Consider the following 19,280-nt stretch of genomic DNA (forward strand, 5'->3'; position numbering starts at 1 on the left):
ACTAACGTGTTAGTAAACCTGTTACTATCACGCTGTACAGCAGGGAGTGTCAAACTCATTCTATGGAGGGCCTAGTGTTTTGGGTTTTTCCTTTCAATTAAGACCTGGACAACCAGGTGAGGGGAGTTCCTTACTAATTAGTGACCTTATTTCATCAATCGAGTACAGTGCAATGAGTTTGACTCGTGGTGTACAACAAGAAGTTTAGTAGTTATGCTGACGGGTCCCAGTGGCAATAAATTCATAAAATCAAAAGCTTACCTTGACTTGGAAGAATTCCAGTGTTGCATAGCCTTAGCTAACTTAAATAGCATTCCTCTCTGTTTGAACTGGGTGTCTGAGTAGGCTAAATTAGCTAGCTGCATTAGTTAGCTGCGTGAAAGTAAAAAAACATACCTATAATATAGCTCTCTCTCTGCTGCTTAAGAAATTAATTTGATCAAAACTGTTCAACTATTCTCTTTTGAGTCAACTATTCACCACATTTTATACAGTGCTATCTAGCTGTAGCTTATGCTTGCAGTACTAGATTCATTCTCTCCTTTGATTGGGTGGTCAACATGTCAGTTCATGCTGCAGGAGCTCTGGGTTGGAAGACGTTGTCAGAATTACTGTTTAAGTCTATGAAAGGGGGTGAGAACCATGAACCTCCTAGGTTTTGTATTGAAGTCGATGTACCCAGAGGAGGATGGAAAGTAGCGGTCCTCCGGCTACACCATGGTGCTACCCTACAGAGTGCTGTTGAGGCTACTGTAGACCTTCATTGGAAAACAGTCTGTTTTAATCGGGTATTTGGTGACCTGTGAATATATTTAGCATAGTTTTATCTAAAAAGGCTAATCAAATTCACTGAGTAGGATGGTCCTCCCCTTCCTGCAGTGCACGCGTACCACAAACCCAAGTCACACGGATGGTAGCCACGTTAAATGTGTCCCGCATAGATGAGGCACCCTTTCTAGGCAGTACATAACGTCCGCTCCACTCTCTGTAAAACTCTACTATCTTGTTAAACACTAATTCCCAGGTGTGTGTGTTTAGACAGGCTTGCCAACTTTGTAAACCTTGAGATGACACCTGATGAAGTCTTCCTGTCAGGCAGGTGATTCATGAACTTTGACCATACTGCTGACCAAGGAAAAATCTGCTTGTCAGAGAAATGATGAGTGCATCAGACATTCTGCACTGTCAAGTGGGGTGCTGATGGGTCCCAGTCTCAACAATCAGTAGGTCTAACCCAGTCTGATTCAGGAAGACGATTATTTAACTTAAAGAGATCCATTGCCATTGCAGCTATGCCCTGCCTTTTATGAAGGCCTACTAAACTTGTACTAGGCTGCTTAGGCTATCACTATGACTTGAACATAAAAACTAGGCTTATGTCTAGGCTTTTTTGTAATCAGTGGTTTAGGGATGTCCCCGACAAAAAAAACTAAAAAACTACTTGGTCGACTGAGAGTTGCCTGTAATATTGAGTTGCCCTCAGAACAGCTCAATTGTCATGGCATGGACTCTACAAGGTGTTGAAAGCATTCCACAGGGATGCTGGCCAATGTTGACTCCAAATGCTTCCCACAGTTGTGTCAAGTTGACTTGATGTCCTTTGGGTGGTGAACCATTCTTTATACACACGGGAAACTGTTGCGTGTGAAACTCAGAAGCGTTGCAGTTCTTGACACAAACTGGTGTGCCTGGTACCTACTACCATACCCCTTTCAATGGCACTTATAATTTGTCGTGCCTATTAATCCTCTGAATGGCACATACACAAGCACATACACAATCCATGTCTCAAGGCTTAAAATTGTTCTCTAACCTTTATCCTCCCCTTTGTCTACACTGATTTGAAATGCATTTAACAAGTGACATCAATAAGGGATAATAGCTTTCACCTGGTCAGTCTATGATATGGAAAGAGCAGTGTATGTGTATTAAACTATTCAAAAGTTTAGTATTTGATTACATCAGGTTTGTTTTGGTTGTGTTTAGATATAAATGAATGGTAAATAATGTATTGTGTCATTTTGGAGTCACTTATTGTAAATAAAATGATTCTAAACACTTCTACATTAATTTGGATGCACCATGATTATGGATAGTTTTGAATGAATTGTAAATAATGAGTGAGAAAGTTAGAAACACAAAGATCAAATACATGTTAGGTGCCCATCCATTCCCAACATGACTTAGTGTGTGACACAGGGCTGGAAGTCTCAGGCTAGCCTGTTGCTCAGCCTCACACACAACTTGTAAGATCTGTCAGCTTTCCAGGTTTTAGAATGTGACATTATGGCACTTACAGCAGTCATCTTCCTAACTGAAAAGCATCCTTGCCTGGGTCTATGGTTAAACGGTCTCTGTTGTTATGTGGCCACTGGTTATGCTATGCTTTAATTGTTAGCGTACTGCTTTCAAGGCTACAGTCATTGTATTATTATACAGTGTGTAACACAGCCCTGTTTGGTAAATGATCATAACTCATTGGTGGTTTTATGTTGAAGATTAACCATGGATCAACAGAAAGGGCTTCCTGATTACAGTAGGCCTACATGTGGATGGAATAGACTTACTTCCCCAATTTATGCACCACCCATCCTCTTAAAGTGGGTGGGACTTATTTATAGTGGGTGGAAAAGAGAGGAGGAAATAAGTTAGTTGCTTACAGATAACTGTTTCTGCATTCCCTTCCCAATATGCTATTCCCCTATGTGGTTTTATGCTGCGTTCATAACATCTTTTAAATGTGTAAATACCAGCATACGACTGGGAAAAATCCACTTTAATTAACGCCCCTCCAACTTGTAAGTGTGGGAACTCCCTCAAACAGCATTTTCTGCAGTTGAATGCAACAACAAAACATTGTTTTTATAATTGATCTATAAGGCTTTTATAACACTTTGTTTGTGAGCAGGATGACTGTACTTCTAGTTTATGGTTGACGATGCTTTGCTTGCCATTAGCCAATTGGGGTTCACGTGCTTTGAAATTGTTGAGATCGCACACAACTCGTTTCTCCCAGTTTACAAGTAACTCAAGTGTTTCCCAGTTGTTATGAACACAGCATTAGTGGTCATTGGCTGGCGCACCACTGCTATGATGTCATGTTTGTGTGGGCACACCACATCTTCAGAGGTTCCACTAGTTGTTGGGCAGTCTCTCTGGTTCCCATTGTTGGACCCCACATTGTTCACTTTAGTGACACTGGTCAGTCCCCACTGGTCTCTCCTTCACTGTTCAGGCCTTTTCTATCCTCAGGCTGTCACTATTTGGCCTCTTCTCTTTTGGCTCTCATTCATTGTCTTATCCCCCAGCCTTTCTCTCTCTCTGACCTCTTCCATAATGTGACTCCATGTGTGACCTGGACTCATTTTCTGTTCCTGTGCACTGAGGAAATTGCTCATGTGCCCTATGAGAATCTCTCATCGTGAAGTTGAGCCCCCTGCTGCCACCATCAAACAGGCTGACGGGGGCTTCTGCAGTCAGGAAGTCATGAGGCAATGGCCTTGCATAAAGTGAGAGTGATTATAGCTGCTATGAACAAATTGATTTAGTCTGGAAAGCAAGGGTATCATGTCTCTGACTTGTGAAGGGGGGGGGGGGGATGCCTCAAGTCAAATCTATTTCTCAGATCGGCAACCAATTCTGAATTCCACTAGGCTAGAGAACACATGTGCATTGTAAACCTGTTGGAACTATCCTGTTTATTTGTTGGGCCTAGATGTGATTATGATGGCCAGTGTCAGTTATTAAACCATTCTCTCTCTCTCTCTCAGCCGTGTGGTCTTACCCTGTACAGTGGAGGAGGTGAGTACGTTCACTGTTATTATTTAGCATTCTGTCATACTAATCCTTCTATGGAATTAGCCTACTATTCAGACCTCTTCGCTTTTTTAAAAAATTTTTTAATCAAATTTGATTTGTCACATGCACCGAATACAACCGATGTAGATCTTACTTACGACTCCTTAACCAACAATGCAGAGTTTTAAAAATATGCTAAATAAAGACATGGAAAAATATTAAAACAATAACAAAGCTATATAAAGTCGGTACCGTGTCAATGTGTAGGGGTATGGATTAGTTGAGGTAATATGTACAGTTGAAGTCAGAAGTTTACATGCACTTAGGTTGGAGTCATTAAAACTCTTTTCAACCACTCCACAAATTTCTTGTGAACAAACTATAGTTTTGGCAAGTCGGTTAGGACATCTACTTTGTGCATGACACAAGTAATTTTTCCAACAATTGTTTACAGACAGATTATTTCACTTATAGTTTACTGTATCACAATTCCAGTGGGTCAGAAGTTTACATACACTAAGTTAACTGTGCCTTCAAACAGCTTGGGAAATTCCAGAAAATGATGTCATGGCTTTAGAAGCTTCTGATAGGCTAATTGACATCATTTGAATCAATTAGAGGTGTACCTGTGGCTGTATATCAAGGCCTACCTTCAAACCCAGTGCCTCTTTGCTTGACATCATGGGAAAATCAAAAGAAATCAGCCAAGACCTCAGCAAAAAAAATTGCAGACCTCCAAGTCTGGTTCATCCTTGGGAGCGATTTCCAAACGCCTGAAGGTACCACGTTCGTCTGTACAAACAATAGTACGCAAGTATAAACACCATGGGACCATGCAGCCATCATACCGCTCAGGAAGGAGACGCGTTCTGTCTCCTAGAGATGAACGTACTTTGGCGCCACAAGTGCAAATCAATCCCAGAACAACAGCAAAGGACCTTGTGAAGATGCTGGAGGAAACCGGTACAAAAGTATCTATATTCACAGCAAAACGAGACCTATATTGACAAAACCTGAAAGGCCACTCGGCAAGGAAGAAGCCACTGCTCCAAAACCGCCAGAAAAAAGCCAGACTACGGTTTGCAACTGCACATGGGGACAAAGATCGTACCTTTTGGAGAAATGTCCTCTGGTCTGATGACACAAAAATAGAACTGTTTGGCCATAATGACCATTGTTATGTTTGGAGGAAAAAGGGGGAGGCTTGCAAGCTGAAGAACACCATCCCAACCGTGAAGCACGGGGTGGCAGCATCATGTTGTGGGGGTGCTTTGCTGCAGGAGGGACTGGTGCACTTCACAAAATAGATGCCATCATGAGGAAAGAAAATTGTGGATATATTGAAGCAACATCTCAAGACATCAGTCAGGAAGTTAAAGCTTGGTCGCAAATGGGTCTTCCAAATGGACAATGACCCCAAGCATACATCCAAAGTTGTGGCAAAATGGCTTAAGGACAACAAAGTCAGGGTATTGGAGTGGCCATCAGAAAGCCCTGACCTCAATCCTAAAGAACATTTGTGGGCAGAACTGAAAAAGCGTGTGCAAGTAAGGTGGCCTACAAACCTGACTCCGTTACACCAGCTCTGTCAGGAGGAATGGGCCAAAATTCACTCAACTTATTGTGGGACGCTTGTGGAAGGCTACCCAAAACGTTTGACCCAAGTTAAACAATTTAAAGGCAATGCTACCAAATACCAATTGAGTGTATGTAAACGTCTGACCCACTGGGAATGTGATGAAAGAAGTAAAAGCTTAAATACATCATTCTCTCTATTATTCTGACATTTCACGTTCTTAAAATAAAGTGGTGTTCCTGACTGACCTAAGATAGGGAATTTTTACTAGGATTAAATGTCAGTAATTGTGAAACTGAGTTTAAATGTATTTGGCTAAGGTGTATGTAAACTTCTGACTTCAACTGTACGTGGGAATAAAGTGACTATGCATAGATGATAAATAGAGAGTAGTAGCAGCAGCATGTGTGTGGTTCGAGTCTAGTGAGTGTACATTTAGCCTGTGCAAAAGAGTCAGTGCAACAAAAACCATAAAAAAGAATAATGGGATCAGTGCAAATAGTTTAGGGAGCCATTTGATGAACTGTTCAGCAGTCATGTGGATTGGCGGTAGAAGCTGTTAAGGACCTTTTGGTCCCAGACATGGCGTGAGCCCTGACCAGCTTTTCAAAGCATTTCATGGCTAGAAATGTGAGTGCTACGGGGCAGTAGTCATTTAGGCAGGTTACCTTGGCGTTCTTGGGCACAGGGACTATGGTGGTCTGCTTGAAACATGTAGGTATTACAGACTGGGTCAGGGCGAGGCTGAAAATATCAGAGAAGACACTTGCCTGCTGGTTAGCGCATGCTCTGAGTATGCGTCCTGTACGTGTCCTGGTAATCTGGCCCTGTGACCTCATGAGTAAGACCTTTTTTTAATGCTTTACTTGTTTGATGATTCGTCGGAGTGCATAGTGGGATTTCTTATCTGTATTAGTGTCCCACTCCTTGAAAGTGGGAGCTCTTGCCTTTTACCTCAGTACGGATGTTGCCTGTAATCCATGGCTTCTGGTCACTGTGGGGACGTTGTCGTCGATGCACTTATTAATGAAGCCGGTGACTGATCTGGTATTATACTCAATGCCATTGGCTGAATCCCGGAACATATTCCAGTCTGTGCTAGACAAGCAGTCTTGTAGCTTAGCATCCGCTTCATCAAACCACTTCTGTATTGAGTGCGTCACCTGTTTGAGTTTTTGCTTGAATCAGGATGATCGAGTTATGGCGCCGGAAGAGATGGCTGCTGTTTTACGGGCTCCTAACCAATTGTGCTATTGTGTGTTTTGCGTTATTTGTAACTTATTTTGTACATAATGTTTCTGCCCCTGTCTCTTATGACCGAAAAGATCTTCTGGATATCAGGACAGCGATTACTTAGATTTTTTTCTTTAACGAGTCGGATGCGGAGGATTTACTTCAGACACCCTAAAAGGCCCAAATCTCCGTTATTCGCATGAAGAAGAGACGGAGATATCGGGGACGTAGGTCGGGGTGTAAGGATCCAACGGCGACTGAGTAATCCCCCTCTACCATCAGTCCTATTAGCCAACGTGCAATCATTGGATAACAAAATGGATGAGCTCCGATCGCGACTATCCTACCAACGGCACATTAAAAGCTGTAATATCTTACGTTTCACTGAGTCGTGGCTGAACGGCGACATGGATAACATACAGTGCCTTGCAAAAGTATTCATTCCCCCTTGGCGTTTTTTCCTATTTTATTGCGTTAATCTGTGATTTGGATTTCATGTAATGGACATACACAAAATAGTCCAAATTGGTGAAGTGAAATGAAAATAACTTGTTTTAAAAAATTTAAAACGGAAAAGTGGTGCGTGTATATGAATTCACCCCCTTGGCTATGAAGCCCCTAAATAAGATCTGGTGCAACCAATTACCTTCGGAAGTCACATAATTACATTGCACACAGGTGGACTTTATTTAACTAAGTGTCATATATATATGAAAGGCCCCAGAGTGCAACACCACTAAGCAAGGGGCACCACCAAGCAAGCGGCACCATGAAGACCAAGCAGCTCTCCAAACAGGTCAGGGACAAAGTTGTGGAGAAGTACAAATCAGGGTTGGGTTATAAAAAATTATTAGAAACTTTGAACATCCCACAGCGCACCATTAAATCCATTATTAAAAAATGGAAAGAATATGGTACCACAACAAACCTGCCAAGAGAGGGCCGCCCACAAACTCACGGACCAGGCAAGGAGGGCAATAATCAGAGGCAACAAAGAGGCCAGAGATAACCCTGAAGGAGCTGCAAAGCTCCACAGTGGAGATTGGAGTATCTGTCCATAGGACCACTTTAAGCCATACACTCCACAGAGCTGGGCTTTATGGAAGAGTGGCCAGAAGAAAAAAAAACATTGCTTAAAGAAAAAAATAAGCAAACACATTTGGTGTTTGCCAAAAAGCATGTCGGAGACTCCCCAAACATATGGAAGAAGGTACTCTGGTCAGATGAGACTAAATTACAAATTTTTGGCCATCAAGGAAAATGTTATGTCTGGCGCAAACCCAACACTTCTCATCACCCCGAACACCATCCCCACAGTGAAGCGTGGTGGCAGCATCATGCTGTGGGGATGTTTTTCATTGGCAGGGACTGTGAAACTGGTCAGAATTTAAGGAATGATGGATGCTAAATACAGGAAAAATGAGGGAGGGGAAACCTGTTTGTCCCAGTCTCTCAAATCTCTGGAAGACAGAGGTTCACCTTCCATCAGGACAATGACCCTAAGCATACTGCTAAAGCAACACTCAAGTGGTTTAAGGGGAAAGATTTAAATGTCTTGGAATAGCCTAGTTAAAGCCCAGATCTGTAGTATGACTTAAAGATTGCTGTACACCAGGGGAACCATCCAACTTGAAGGAGCTAGTGCAGTTTTGCCTTGAAGAATGGGCAAAAATCCTAGTGGCTAGATGTGCCAAGCTTATAGAGACACCTCAAGAGGCTTGCAGCTGTAATTGCTGCAAAAGGTGGCTCTACAGTACAAAGCATTGACAACTTGAGCGTGCATAATATTGTTTTTTGTCTTATCTTGTTTTTTCACAAAATATTTTGCATCGTCGAAGTGATAGGCATGTTGTGTAAATCAAATACAAACTAGAGATTGACCGATTTTAATCAGCATGGCCGATTTATTTATTGTTTATATATATATATATATTTTTTAATTACGGGGAATTTCAAGATTTTCATAACAATTGGTAATCGGCCTTTCTGGACGCCGATTACATTGCAATCCTTGAGGAGACTGCGTGGCAGGCTGACTAGCTGTTATGCGAGTGCAGCTAGGAGACAAGGTAAGTTGCTAGCTAGCATTAAACTTTATAAAAAAAAGTCTTCCCATAATCACTAGTTAACTACACATGGTTGATGATACTACTAGGTTAACTAGCTTGTCCTGCGTTGCATATAATCAATCATTTATCAACTCACAGCCTACTTCAAGTTGATTATTTAACAAAAGCACATTCGCGAAAAAAAGCACAATCGTTGCAATAATGTACCTAACCATAAACATCAATGCCTTTCTTAAAATCAGTACACAAGTGTATATTTTTTTTAAACCTGCATATGTAGTTAAAATAAATTAATGTTGGCAGGCAATATTAACTAGGGAAATTGTCAATTCTCTTGCGTTCAGTGCAAGCAGAGTCAGGGTATATGCAGAAGTTTGGGCTGCCTGGCTCGTTACGAACTAATTTGCCAGAATTGTACATAATTATGACAACATTGAAGCTTGTGCAATGTAACAGCAATATTTAGACTTAGGGTTGCCACCCGTTCGATAAAATATGCAATGGTTCCGTATTTCACTGAAAGAATAAACGTTTTGTTTTCGAAATGATAGTTTCCCGATTTGACCATATTGATGACCAAAGGCTCGTATTTCTGTGTATATGAATTAATAGAGCAGTCTGACTGAGGGGTGGTGGGCAGTAGCAGGCTGTTAAGCATTCATTCAAACAGCAGCTCTTAGCAATGCTGGGATGCACAGCGCTATTTATGACTTCAAGCCTATCAACTCCCGAGATTATGCTGACAATACTAAAGTGCCTATAAGAATAGTCAAAGGTATATGAAATACAAATGGTATAGAGAGAAATAGTCCTAATAACTACAACCTAAAACTTCTTAACTGTGAATATTGAAGACTCATGTTAAAAGGAACCACCAGCTTTCATATGTTCTGAGCAAGGCACTTAAACGTTAGCTTTTTTACATGGCACATATTGCACTTTTACTTTCTTCTCCAATACTGTGTTTTTGCATTATTGAAACCAAATTGAACATGTTTCATTATTTATTTGAGACTACATTTTATTTATGTATTATATTAAGTTAAAATAAGTGTTAATTCAGTATTGTATACATACATACATACATACATGCATACATACATGCCGATCTTTTTTATTTATATATATATATATATTATTATTTTTATGCATTGGCTTTTTTTTGGTCCTTCAATCGGTATCAGTGTTAAAATTCTAATCGGTCAACCTCTAATACAAACCCCCAAGAAATCCATTTTAATTCCAGGTTGTAAGGCAACAAAATAAGGAAAATGCCAAGGTTGTGAATACTTTCACAAGCCACTGTACAGCTGGCAGGGTTTTCGGTCCATCGGCAAGATGGAAAAGCTGCTTCCGGTAAGACAAGGGGCGGCTGTGCCTATTTGTAAATAACAGCTGGTGCACAAAACCTAATTAAGGAAGTCTCAAGATTTTGCTCACCTGATGATCTCATGATCAGCTGTAGCGCTTTGTGGTGGTCTATTTACCACCACAAACTGATGCTGGCACTAAGACGGCACTCGACGAGCTGTATACGGCCATAAGCAAACAAGAAAATGCTCATCCAGAGGCGGTGCTCCTAGTGGCCGGAAACTTTAATGCAGGGAAACTTAAATCCGTTTTATCTAATTTCTACCAGCATGTTAAATGTACAATCAGAGGGGGGGAAAAAAACTCTAGACCACCTTTACTCCACACACAGACGTGTACAAAGCTCTCCCTCGCCCTCCATTTGGCAAATCTGACCATAACTCTATCCTCCTGATTCCTGCTTACAAGCAAAAACTAAAGCAAGCAGGAAGGAAGTACCAGTGACTCGCTCAATAAGGAAGTGGTCAGATGATGCAAATGCTAAGCTACAGCACTGTTTTGCTATCAGACTGGAATATGTTCCGGGATTCTTCCGATGGCATTGAGGAGTACAGCACAAGTCACTGGCTTCATCAATAAGTGCATCGACGATATCGTCCCAACAGGTACATACACTACCGGTCAAAAGTTTTAGAACACCACCTCATTCAAGGGTTTTTCTTTATTTTTAGTTATTCTACAATGTAGAAAATAGTTATCAACTATGAAATAACACACATGGAATCATGTACTAACCAAAAAAGTGTTAACCTCTCTGGGCCAGTGGGACGCTTGCGTCCCACCCTAATCAACAGCCAGTGGAATCGCGTCATGCTAAATGCAAAACCTCATAAATGCTATAACTTCAATTTCTCAAACATATGACTATTTTACTCCGTTTTATAGATGCCTCTCCTGAATCGAACCACGTTGTCCGATTTCAAAAAGGCTTTACAGCAAAAGCAAAACATTAGATTATGTCAGCAGAGTACCCAGCCAGAAATAATCACACAGCCATTTTCAAAGCAACTAGCATGCATCACAAATACCCAAAACGCAGCTAAATGCAGCACTAACCTTTGACAACCTTCATCAGATGACACTCCAAGGACATCATGTTACACAACACATGCATTTTTTTTTCGATAAAGTTCATATTTATATATAAAAACAGCATTTTACATCGGAGCATGACGTTCAGAAAATCTTTTGCCTCAAATGCTTCCGGTTTATTAGCGCTATAATTTACAAAATTACTATTCGAAAACATTGTTAAAATGTAATATTGTCAGTCAAAGACTTATAGATTAACATGTCTTGAATGCCATCTCTTTGCCAGATTTAAAAATAACTTTACTGGGAAATCACACTTTGCAATAAACGACGTGGTATGCCCAGAAAAATAGTCTAGGCTATACATGTTTTGAGCCATCTTGGAACGATCAACCATCAAAAATACTATTGTAAATAATCCCTTACCTTTAATTATCTTTATCAGAAGGCACTTCTAGGAATTCCAGGTCCATAACAAATGTAGTTTTGTTCAAAAAAGTTATTAATTTATGTCCCAATAGCGTTAGCGCACTCCGAAGGCTAGTGAAAATGTACCGTGTGCGTCTGACTTGTCGTCAGGAATGAGCAAAAAAAATATATTTAAGTTCGTTCGAACATGTCAAACGTTGTATAACATAAATCTTTAGGGGCTTTTTCAACCAGGGCTTCAATAATATTCCATTGGGATGGTTGCATTGTCTTTCAAAACGTTTCGAAAAGGGAGAGTAACCATGGGCGCCGACGTCACAATGGTAATGGCCCATTTCCTGTGACCAAGGTAAACATCCTCTCTTTCAGTCAATTTTGATGGTAGCAGGCTCAAAACACTGTAAAGACTGGGGACATCTAGTGGAAGCTTTAGGAAGTGCTAAATGAATCGCAAGCCACTGTGTGTTTCAATGGCAAATGTTTGAAGTGATATCCACACATCAGATTTCAGTTTCCTGTCAGGATTTGTCTCAGGGTTTTGACTGCCATATGAGTTCTGTTATACTCACAGACACCATTCAAACAGTTTTAGAAACTTTAGGGTGTTTTCTATCCAAAGCCAATAATTATATGCATATTCTAGTTTCTGGGCAGTAGTAATAACCAGATTAAATCGGGTACGTTTTTTTTTATCCGGCCGTGCAAATACTGCCCCCTAGCCCTAACAGGTTAAACAAATCAAACTATTTTATATTTGAGATTCTTTAAATAGCTACCCTTTGACTTGATGACAGCTTTGCACACTCTTGGAATTATCTCAACCAGCTTCATGAGGTAGTCACCTGGAATGCATTTCAATTAACAAGTGTGCCTTGTTAATTTGTGGAATGTCTTTCCTTAATGCATTTGAGCCAATCAGCTGTGTATTGACAAGGTGGGGTATACAGAAGATAGCCCTATTTTGGTAAAAGACCAAGTCCATGTTATTAAGTTTCTTGAAGTGCAGTCGCAAAAACCATCAAGTGCTATGATAAAATTGGCTCTCATGAGGACCGCCATAGGAAAGGATCACCTAGCGTTACCTCTGCTGCGGAGAAGTTCATTAGTTACCAGCCTCAGAAATTGCAGCACAAATAAATGTCTGTTACTTGAACTCCGAAGCATCTCAACATCAGCTGTTCAGAGGAGACTGTGTGAATCAGGCCTTCATGGTCAAATTGCTGCTATGAAACCACTACTAAAGGACACCAATAATAAAAAGAGACTTGGTTGGGCCAAGAAACACAAGCAATGGACATTAGACCAGTGGAAATCTGTCCTTTTGGTCTGGAGTCCAAATTGGAGATTATTGGTTCCAACCGCCATGTCTTTGAGACACGGTGTGAGTGAACAGATTATCTCTGCATGTGTATTTTCCACCGTAAAGCATGGAGGTGTGATGGTGCTTTTCTGGTGACACTGTCAGTGATTTATTTAGAATTCAAGGTACACTTAATCAGCATGGCTACCACAGCATTATGCAGCGATACGCCATCCCATCTGGTTTGCGCTTAGTGGGAGTATAATTTGTTTTTCACCAGGACAATGACCCAACATACCTCCAGGCTGTATAAGGGCTATTTGACCAAGGAGAGTGACGGAGTGCTGCATCAGATGACCTGGCCTCCACAATCCCCCAACGTCAACCCAATTGAGATGAGTTGGATCAAGAGTGAAGGAAAAGCAGCCAACAAGTGCTCAGCATATATGGGAACTCCTTCAAGGCTGTTGAAAAAGCATTCCAGGTGATGCTGGTTGAGAGAATGCCAAGAGTGTACAAAGCTGTCATCAAGGCAATATGTGTTACTTCATAGTTTTGATGTCTTCATCATTATTCTACAATGTAGAAATAAAGTAACACCCTTGAATGAGTAGGTGTTCTAAAGCTTTTGACCGGTAGTGTACCTCAATCAGAAGCCATGGATTACAGGCAACATCCGCACTGAGCTGAAGAGTAGAGCTGCCGCTTTCAAGGAGTGGGACTCTAACCCAGACGCTTACAAGAAATCCCTCTATGCCCTCCGACGAACCATCAAACAGGCAAAACCTTCAATACAGGACTAAGATTGAATCGTACTACACCGGCTCTGACGCTCGTCGGATGTTGCAGGGCTTGCAGGCTGTTACAGACTACTGGGCAGCTCGCACAGCCGCGAGCTGCCCAGTGACATGAGCCTACCAGATGAGCTAAGTAACTTCTATGCTCGCTTCGAGGCAAGCAACACTGAAGCATGCATACTGTATGATTACGTTCTCAGTAGCCGATGTGAGCAAGACCTATGAACAGGTCAACATTCACAACGCTGCAGGGCCAGACGGATTACCAGGATGTGTTCTCTGAGCATGCACTGACCAACTGGCAAGTGTCTTCACTGACATTTTCAACCTGTCCATGACCGAGTTTGTAATACCAACCTGTTTCAAACAGACCTCCATAGTCCCTGTGCCCAAGAACACCAAGGTAGCCATGAAGTGCTTTGACGGCTGGTCATGGCTCACATCAACACCATTATCCCAGAAACCCTAGACCCACTCAAATAGCTTTCCTGCTCCAACAGATCCACAGATGATGCAATCTCTATTGCATTCCACACTGCCCTTTCCCACCTGGACAAAGGAACACCTACGTGAGAATGCTATTCATTGACTACAGCTCAGCATTCAACACCGTAGTGCCCTCAAAGCTTGTCACTAAGCTAAGGACCCTGGGACTAAACACTTCCCTCTGCAACTTTATACTGGACTTCCTGACGGGCCACCCCTAGGTGGTAAGGGTAGGTAACAACACATCTGCCACGCTGATCCTCAACACTGGGGCCCCTCAGGGGTGCGTGCTCAGTCCCCTCCTGTACTCCCTGTTCACCCATCACTGCATGGCCAATCACGACTCCAACACCATTAAGTTTGCCAACCACACAACAGTGGTAGGCCTGATGACGACAACAATGAGACCGCCTATAGGGAGGCGGTCAGAGACCCGGCTGTGTGGTGCCAGGATGACAACCTCTCCCTCAACGTGATCAAGACAAAGGAGATGATTGTGGACTACAGGAAAAGGAGGACCGAGCACGCCCCCATTCTTATCGACGGGGCTGTGGTGGAGCGGGTCGGGAGCTTCAAGTTCCTTGGTGTCCACATCACCAACAAACTAACATGGTCTAAACACACCAATACAGTCGTGAAGAGGGCACGACAACGCCTATTCCCCCTCAGGAGACTGAAAAGATTTGGCATGGGTCCTATTTGGCATGGGTCCTCAGATCCTCAAAAGGTTCTACAGCTGCACCATCGCGAGCATCCTGACTGGTTGCATCACTGCCTGGTATGGCAACTGCTCGGCCTCCAACCGCAAGGCGCTACAGAGGGTAGTGCGAACAGCCCAGTACATCACTGGGGCCAACCTTCCTGCCATCCAGGACCTCTATACCAGGCAGTGTCAAATTGTCAGACTCCAGGCACCCTAGTCATAGACTGTCATGACTGCCTGGACTATTTGCATTGTCCCCATCCCCCATTTTCACGCTGCTGCTACTGTTTATTATCCATGCGTAGTCACTTTACCTCTACCTACGTGTAAATATTACCTTGACTAACCGGTGACCCGCACATTGACTTGGTACCGGTGTCCCTCTATAAAGCCTCGCTACTGTCATTTTTTGTGTGTGTATTTTAGTGAAGATTTACTTTTTTTTCTTAACTGCACAGATCTTCTTTGTAAAGGGTTTAAACACTGTTCCCCATGCTTGTTCAATGAACCATAAACAAGTAATGAACATGCACCTGTGGAATGGTCATTAAGACACTAACAGCTTACAGACGGTAGGCAATTAAGGTCAGAGTTATGAATACATAGGACACTAAAGAGGCATTTCTACTAACTCTGAAAAACACCAAAATAAAGATGCCCAGGGTCCCTGCTCATCTGTGTGAACATGTCTTAGGCATGCTGCAAGGAGGCATGAGGACTGCAGATGTGGCCAGGGCAATAAATTGCAATGTCTGTACTGTGAGATGCCTAAGATGGCGAGGACGATCAGCTGTCTGTCCTGTAGAGCTGTGGCAGGCCACGTGTAATAACACCTGCACAGGATCGGTACAGCCTAACATCACAGCTGCTGGACAGGTACAGGATGCAACAACAACTGTCCGAGTTACACCAGGAACGCACAATCCCTCCATCAGTGCTCAGACTGTCCGCAATAGGCTGAGAGAGGCTGGACTGAGGGCTTGTAGGCCTGTTGTAAGGCAGGTCTTCACCAGATATCACCGGCAACAACGTCACCTATGGGCACAAACCTACCATCGCTGGACCAAGACAGGACTGGCAAAAAGTGCTCTTCACTGACGAGTCGCATGTTTTTCTCACCAGGGGTGATGGTCGGATTTGTGTTTATCGTCAAAGGAATGAGCGTTACACCGAGGCCTGTACTCTGGAGCGGGATCGATTTTGGTGGTGGAGGGTGCGTCATGGCCTAGGGCGGTGGGTCACAGCATCATCAGACTGCCTGCAATGACAACAAGCTCAACCTGCTGTGCATTACAGGGAAGACATCCTCCTCCCTCATGTGGTACCCTTCCTGCAGGCTCATCCTGACATGACCCTCCCGCATGACAATGCCACCAGCCATACTGCTCGTTCTGTGCATGATTTCCTGCAAGACAGGAATGTCAGTGTTCTGACATGGCCAGCGAAGAGCCCAGATCTCAATCCCATTGAGCACGTCTGGGACCTGTTGGATCGGAGGGCTAGAGCCATTTCTGCGAAATTCAAATATTTAACATTCTTGATTATGTGTTATACATGAAAATAAAGCTTAACTTCTTGTTAATCCAGCCGCTGTGTCAGATTTCAAAAAGGCTTTACGGCGAAAGCAAACCATGCGATTATCTGAGGACAGCGCCCCGCATACAAACACATGAATCATATTTCAACCAGGCAGGTGCGCCACAAAAGTCAGAAATGGCGATATAATTAATGCCTTACCTTTTGAAGATCTTCTTCAATTGGCACTCAAATGTCCCAGAAAAATCACAAATTGACCTTTTTGAATGATAATGTCCTTTATGTTACCCAAAAATGTCCATCTATTTGGAGCGTTTGATTCAGAAATACACCGGTTTCAACTCGCCCAACATGCCTTCAAAGTTTCTAATAAGTTACCTGGAAACTTGGTCCAAACATTTCAAACAATGGTCCTAATCCAACCTCAGGTACCCTAAAACGTAAATAATCAATAAAATTTAAGAAGGAATAAACTGTTTCTAATACCGGATAAAAATAACGAAGTGTTCTCCAGTTCATGCACACCAAAATAGAAGAGTCGGACGGAGCTGCTCTTCCTCCCGGGGAAGGACTGCCCGTTCCATGATCTCGCCATCACGGTTGACAACTCCCTTGTGTCCTCCTCCCAGAGTGCTAAGAACCTTGGCGTGATCCTGGACAACACCCTGTCGTTCTCCACTAACATCAAGGCGGTGACCCGATCCTGTAGGTACATGCTCTACAACATTCGCAGAGTACGACCCTGCCTCACACAGGAAGCGGCGCAGGTCCTAATCCAGGCACTTGTCATCTCCCGTCTGGATTACTGCAACTCGCTGTTGGCTGGGCTCCCTGCCTGTGCCATTAAACCCCTACAACTCATCCAGAACGCCGCAGCCCGTCTGGTGTTCAACCTTCCCAAGTTCTCTCACGTCACTCCGCTCTCTCCACTGGCTTCCAGTTGAAGCTCACATCTGCTACAAGACCATGGTGATTGCCTACGGAGCTGTGAAGGGAACGGCACCTCCATACCTTCAGGCTCTGATCAGGCCCTACACCCAAACAAGGGCACTGCGTTCATCCACCTCTGGCCTGCTGGCCCCCCTACCTCTGAGGAAGCACAGTTCCCGCTCAGCCCAGTCAAAACTGTTCGCTGCTCTGGCACCCCAATGGTGGAACAAGCTCCCTCACGACGCCAGGACAGCGGAGTCAATCACCACCTTCCGGAGACACCTGAAACCCCACCTCTTTAAGGAATACCTAGGATAGGATAAAGTAATCCTTCTAACCCCCCCCCCTCCTTAAAAGATTTAGATGCACTATTGTAAAGTGGTTGTTCCACTGGATATCATAAGGTGAATGCACCATTTTGTAAGTCGCTCTGGATAAGAGCGTCTGCTAAATGACTTAAATGTAAATGTAAGAGTCCACCTGGAGTGACACTTACAATGAAGAGGACTACTTCATTTCTCAAAAGAATAACATCGAACAATTTCTAAAGACTGTTGACGTCTTGTGGAAGCCATAGGAACTGCAACCAGGTTCCTAATAGTAAGGGTATCCCATAGAAAACCATTGGAAAATCTTATGACCTCAATTTCTTTTCCCACCTGGATGGTTTGTCCTCGGGATTTTGCCTGCCATATCAGTTCTGTTATACTCAGACATTATTTTAACAGTTTTAGAAACTTTTGTGTTTTCTATCCAAATCTACCAATTATATGCATATCCTAGCCTCTGGGCCTGAGTAACAGGCAGTTTACTTTGGGCACGCTTTTCATCCGGAGGTGAAAATACTGCCCCCTACCCAAGAGAGGTTAATGCAGCTGGTGGCCACACCAGATACTGACTATTACTTTTGATTTTGATCCCCCCCCCAGGGACACATTATTCAATTTCTGTTAGTTACATGTCTGTGGAACTTGTTCAGTTTGTCTGTTGAATCTTATGTTCCTACAAATATTTACACATGTTAAGTTTGCTGAAAATAAACGCAGTTGACAGTCAGAGGACGTCTCTTTTTTTAATTATTTTATTTTTTGCAGAGTTTATATTTATTTTCTTTATTTAGTTGCACATGTGACATGCTGGTAGAAATGTGGTAAAAACAGATTTCGGTTGTCCTGCTTTAAAGTCCCAGGCCACTTGGAGTGCTGCCTCTGGATGAGCATTTTGTTTGATTATGGCCTTATACAGCTCGTTGAGTGCTGTCTTAGTGCCAACATTGGTTTGTGGTGGTAAATAGACAGCTTTGAAGAATATAGATAACTCTTGGTAAATGGTGTGGTCTACAGCTTATGAGATACTCATGTGAGCAAAACCTCGGGACTTAATATTAGAGATTGCGCACCAGCTTTTGTGGAGAGACACACACCACCCTCCCGCCTGATCTTACCGGATGCTGCTGTTCTGTCTTACCGACGCACGGAGAACCCAGCTAACTGGTATATTGTCCTTGTTCAGCCATGACTCGGTGAAACATGATATTACAGTTTTTAATGTCCTGTTGATAGGATAGTGTTGAACGGAGCTCATCCAGTTTATTCTCCTGTGATTGCGTGTTCGCCAGTAGAACGGAGGGTATAACTGCCTTATCCACTCGCTGATGCAGTCTCGCCAAGCATCTGGCTCTCCAACCTCTGTAACGGCATCTCCTCTTCATACGAATGACGAGGATTTGGGCCTGGTCCGGGAGGAGCGGTATATCCTTTGCGTCCGACTCATTAAAGGAAAAAGTCCTCGTCCAGTTCGTGGTGAGTAATCGCTGTTCTGATGTCCAGGAGCTTTTTTCGGTTTATTTTCGGTCATAAACAATGGCAAAACATGTACTATTTATTTATTTATTTTAAACCGCACAATTGGTCAGGAGCCCGTAAGACGGCGGCCAATCCCTCTGGCGCCATATCTCAATCTGCTTTGGTAACAGTTGTGTGGATGTGTTTAGCCGACCCAAGGAATAACACACGCGCAC

The 19,280-nt window shown here is 42.9% G+C and overlaps 1 protein-coding gene across 2 annotated transcripts in view; it reads left to right on the plus strand.

Annotated features, from left to right (window-relative positions):
• The window catches only part of LOC106585622 (phosphatidylinositol transfer protein beta isoform), a 48,793-nt gene that overhangs the window by 1,333 nt on the left and 28,180 nt on the right, over positions 1-19,280 (plus strand). For both annotated transcript variants that reach the window (XM_014172038.2, XM_014172039.2), the window contains exon 2: positions 3,771-3,801. In XM_014172038.2, the coding sequence (XP_014027513.2) occupies positions 3,771-3,801 (31 nt within the window). The remainder of the gene's footprint in view (positions 1-3,770; positions 3,802-19,280) is intronic.

The sequence above is a fragment of the Salmo salar genome, chromosome ssa24 (assembly GCF_905237065.1).
Source record: "Salmo salar chromosome ssa24, Ssal_v3.1, whole genome shotgun sequence".
NCBI classification, from domain to species: domain Eukaryota; kingdom Metazoa; phylum Chordata; class Actinopteri; order Salmoniformes; family Salmonidae; genus Salmo; species Salmo salar.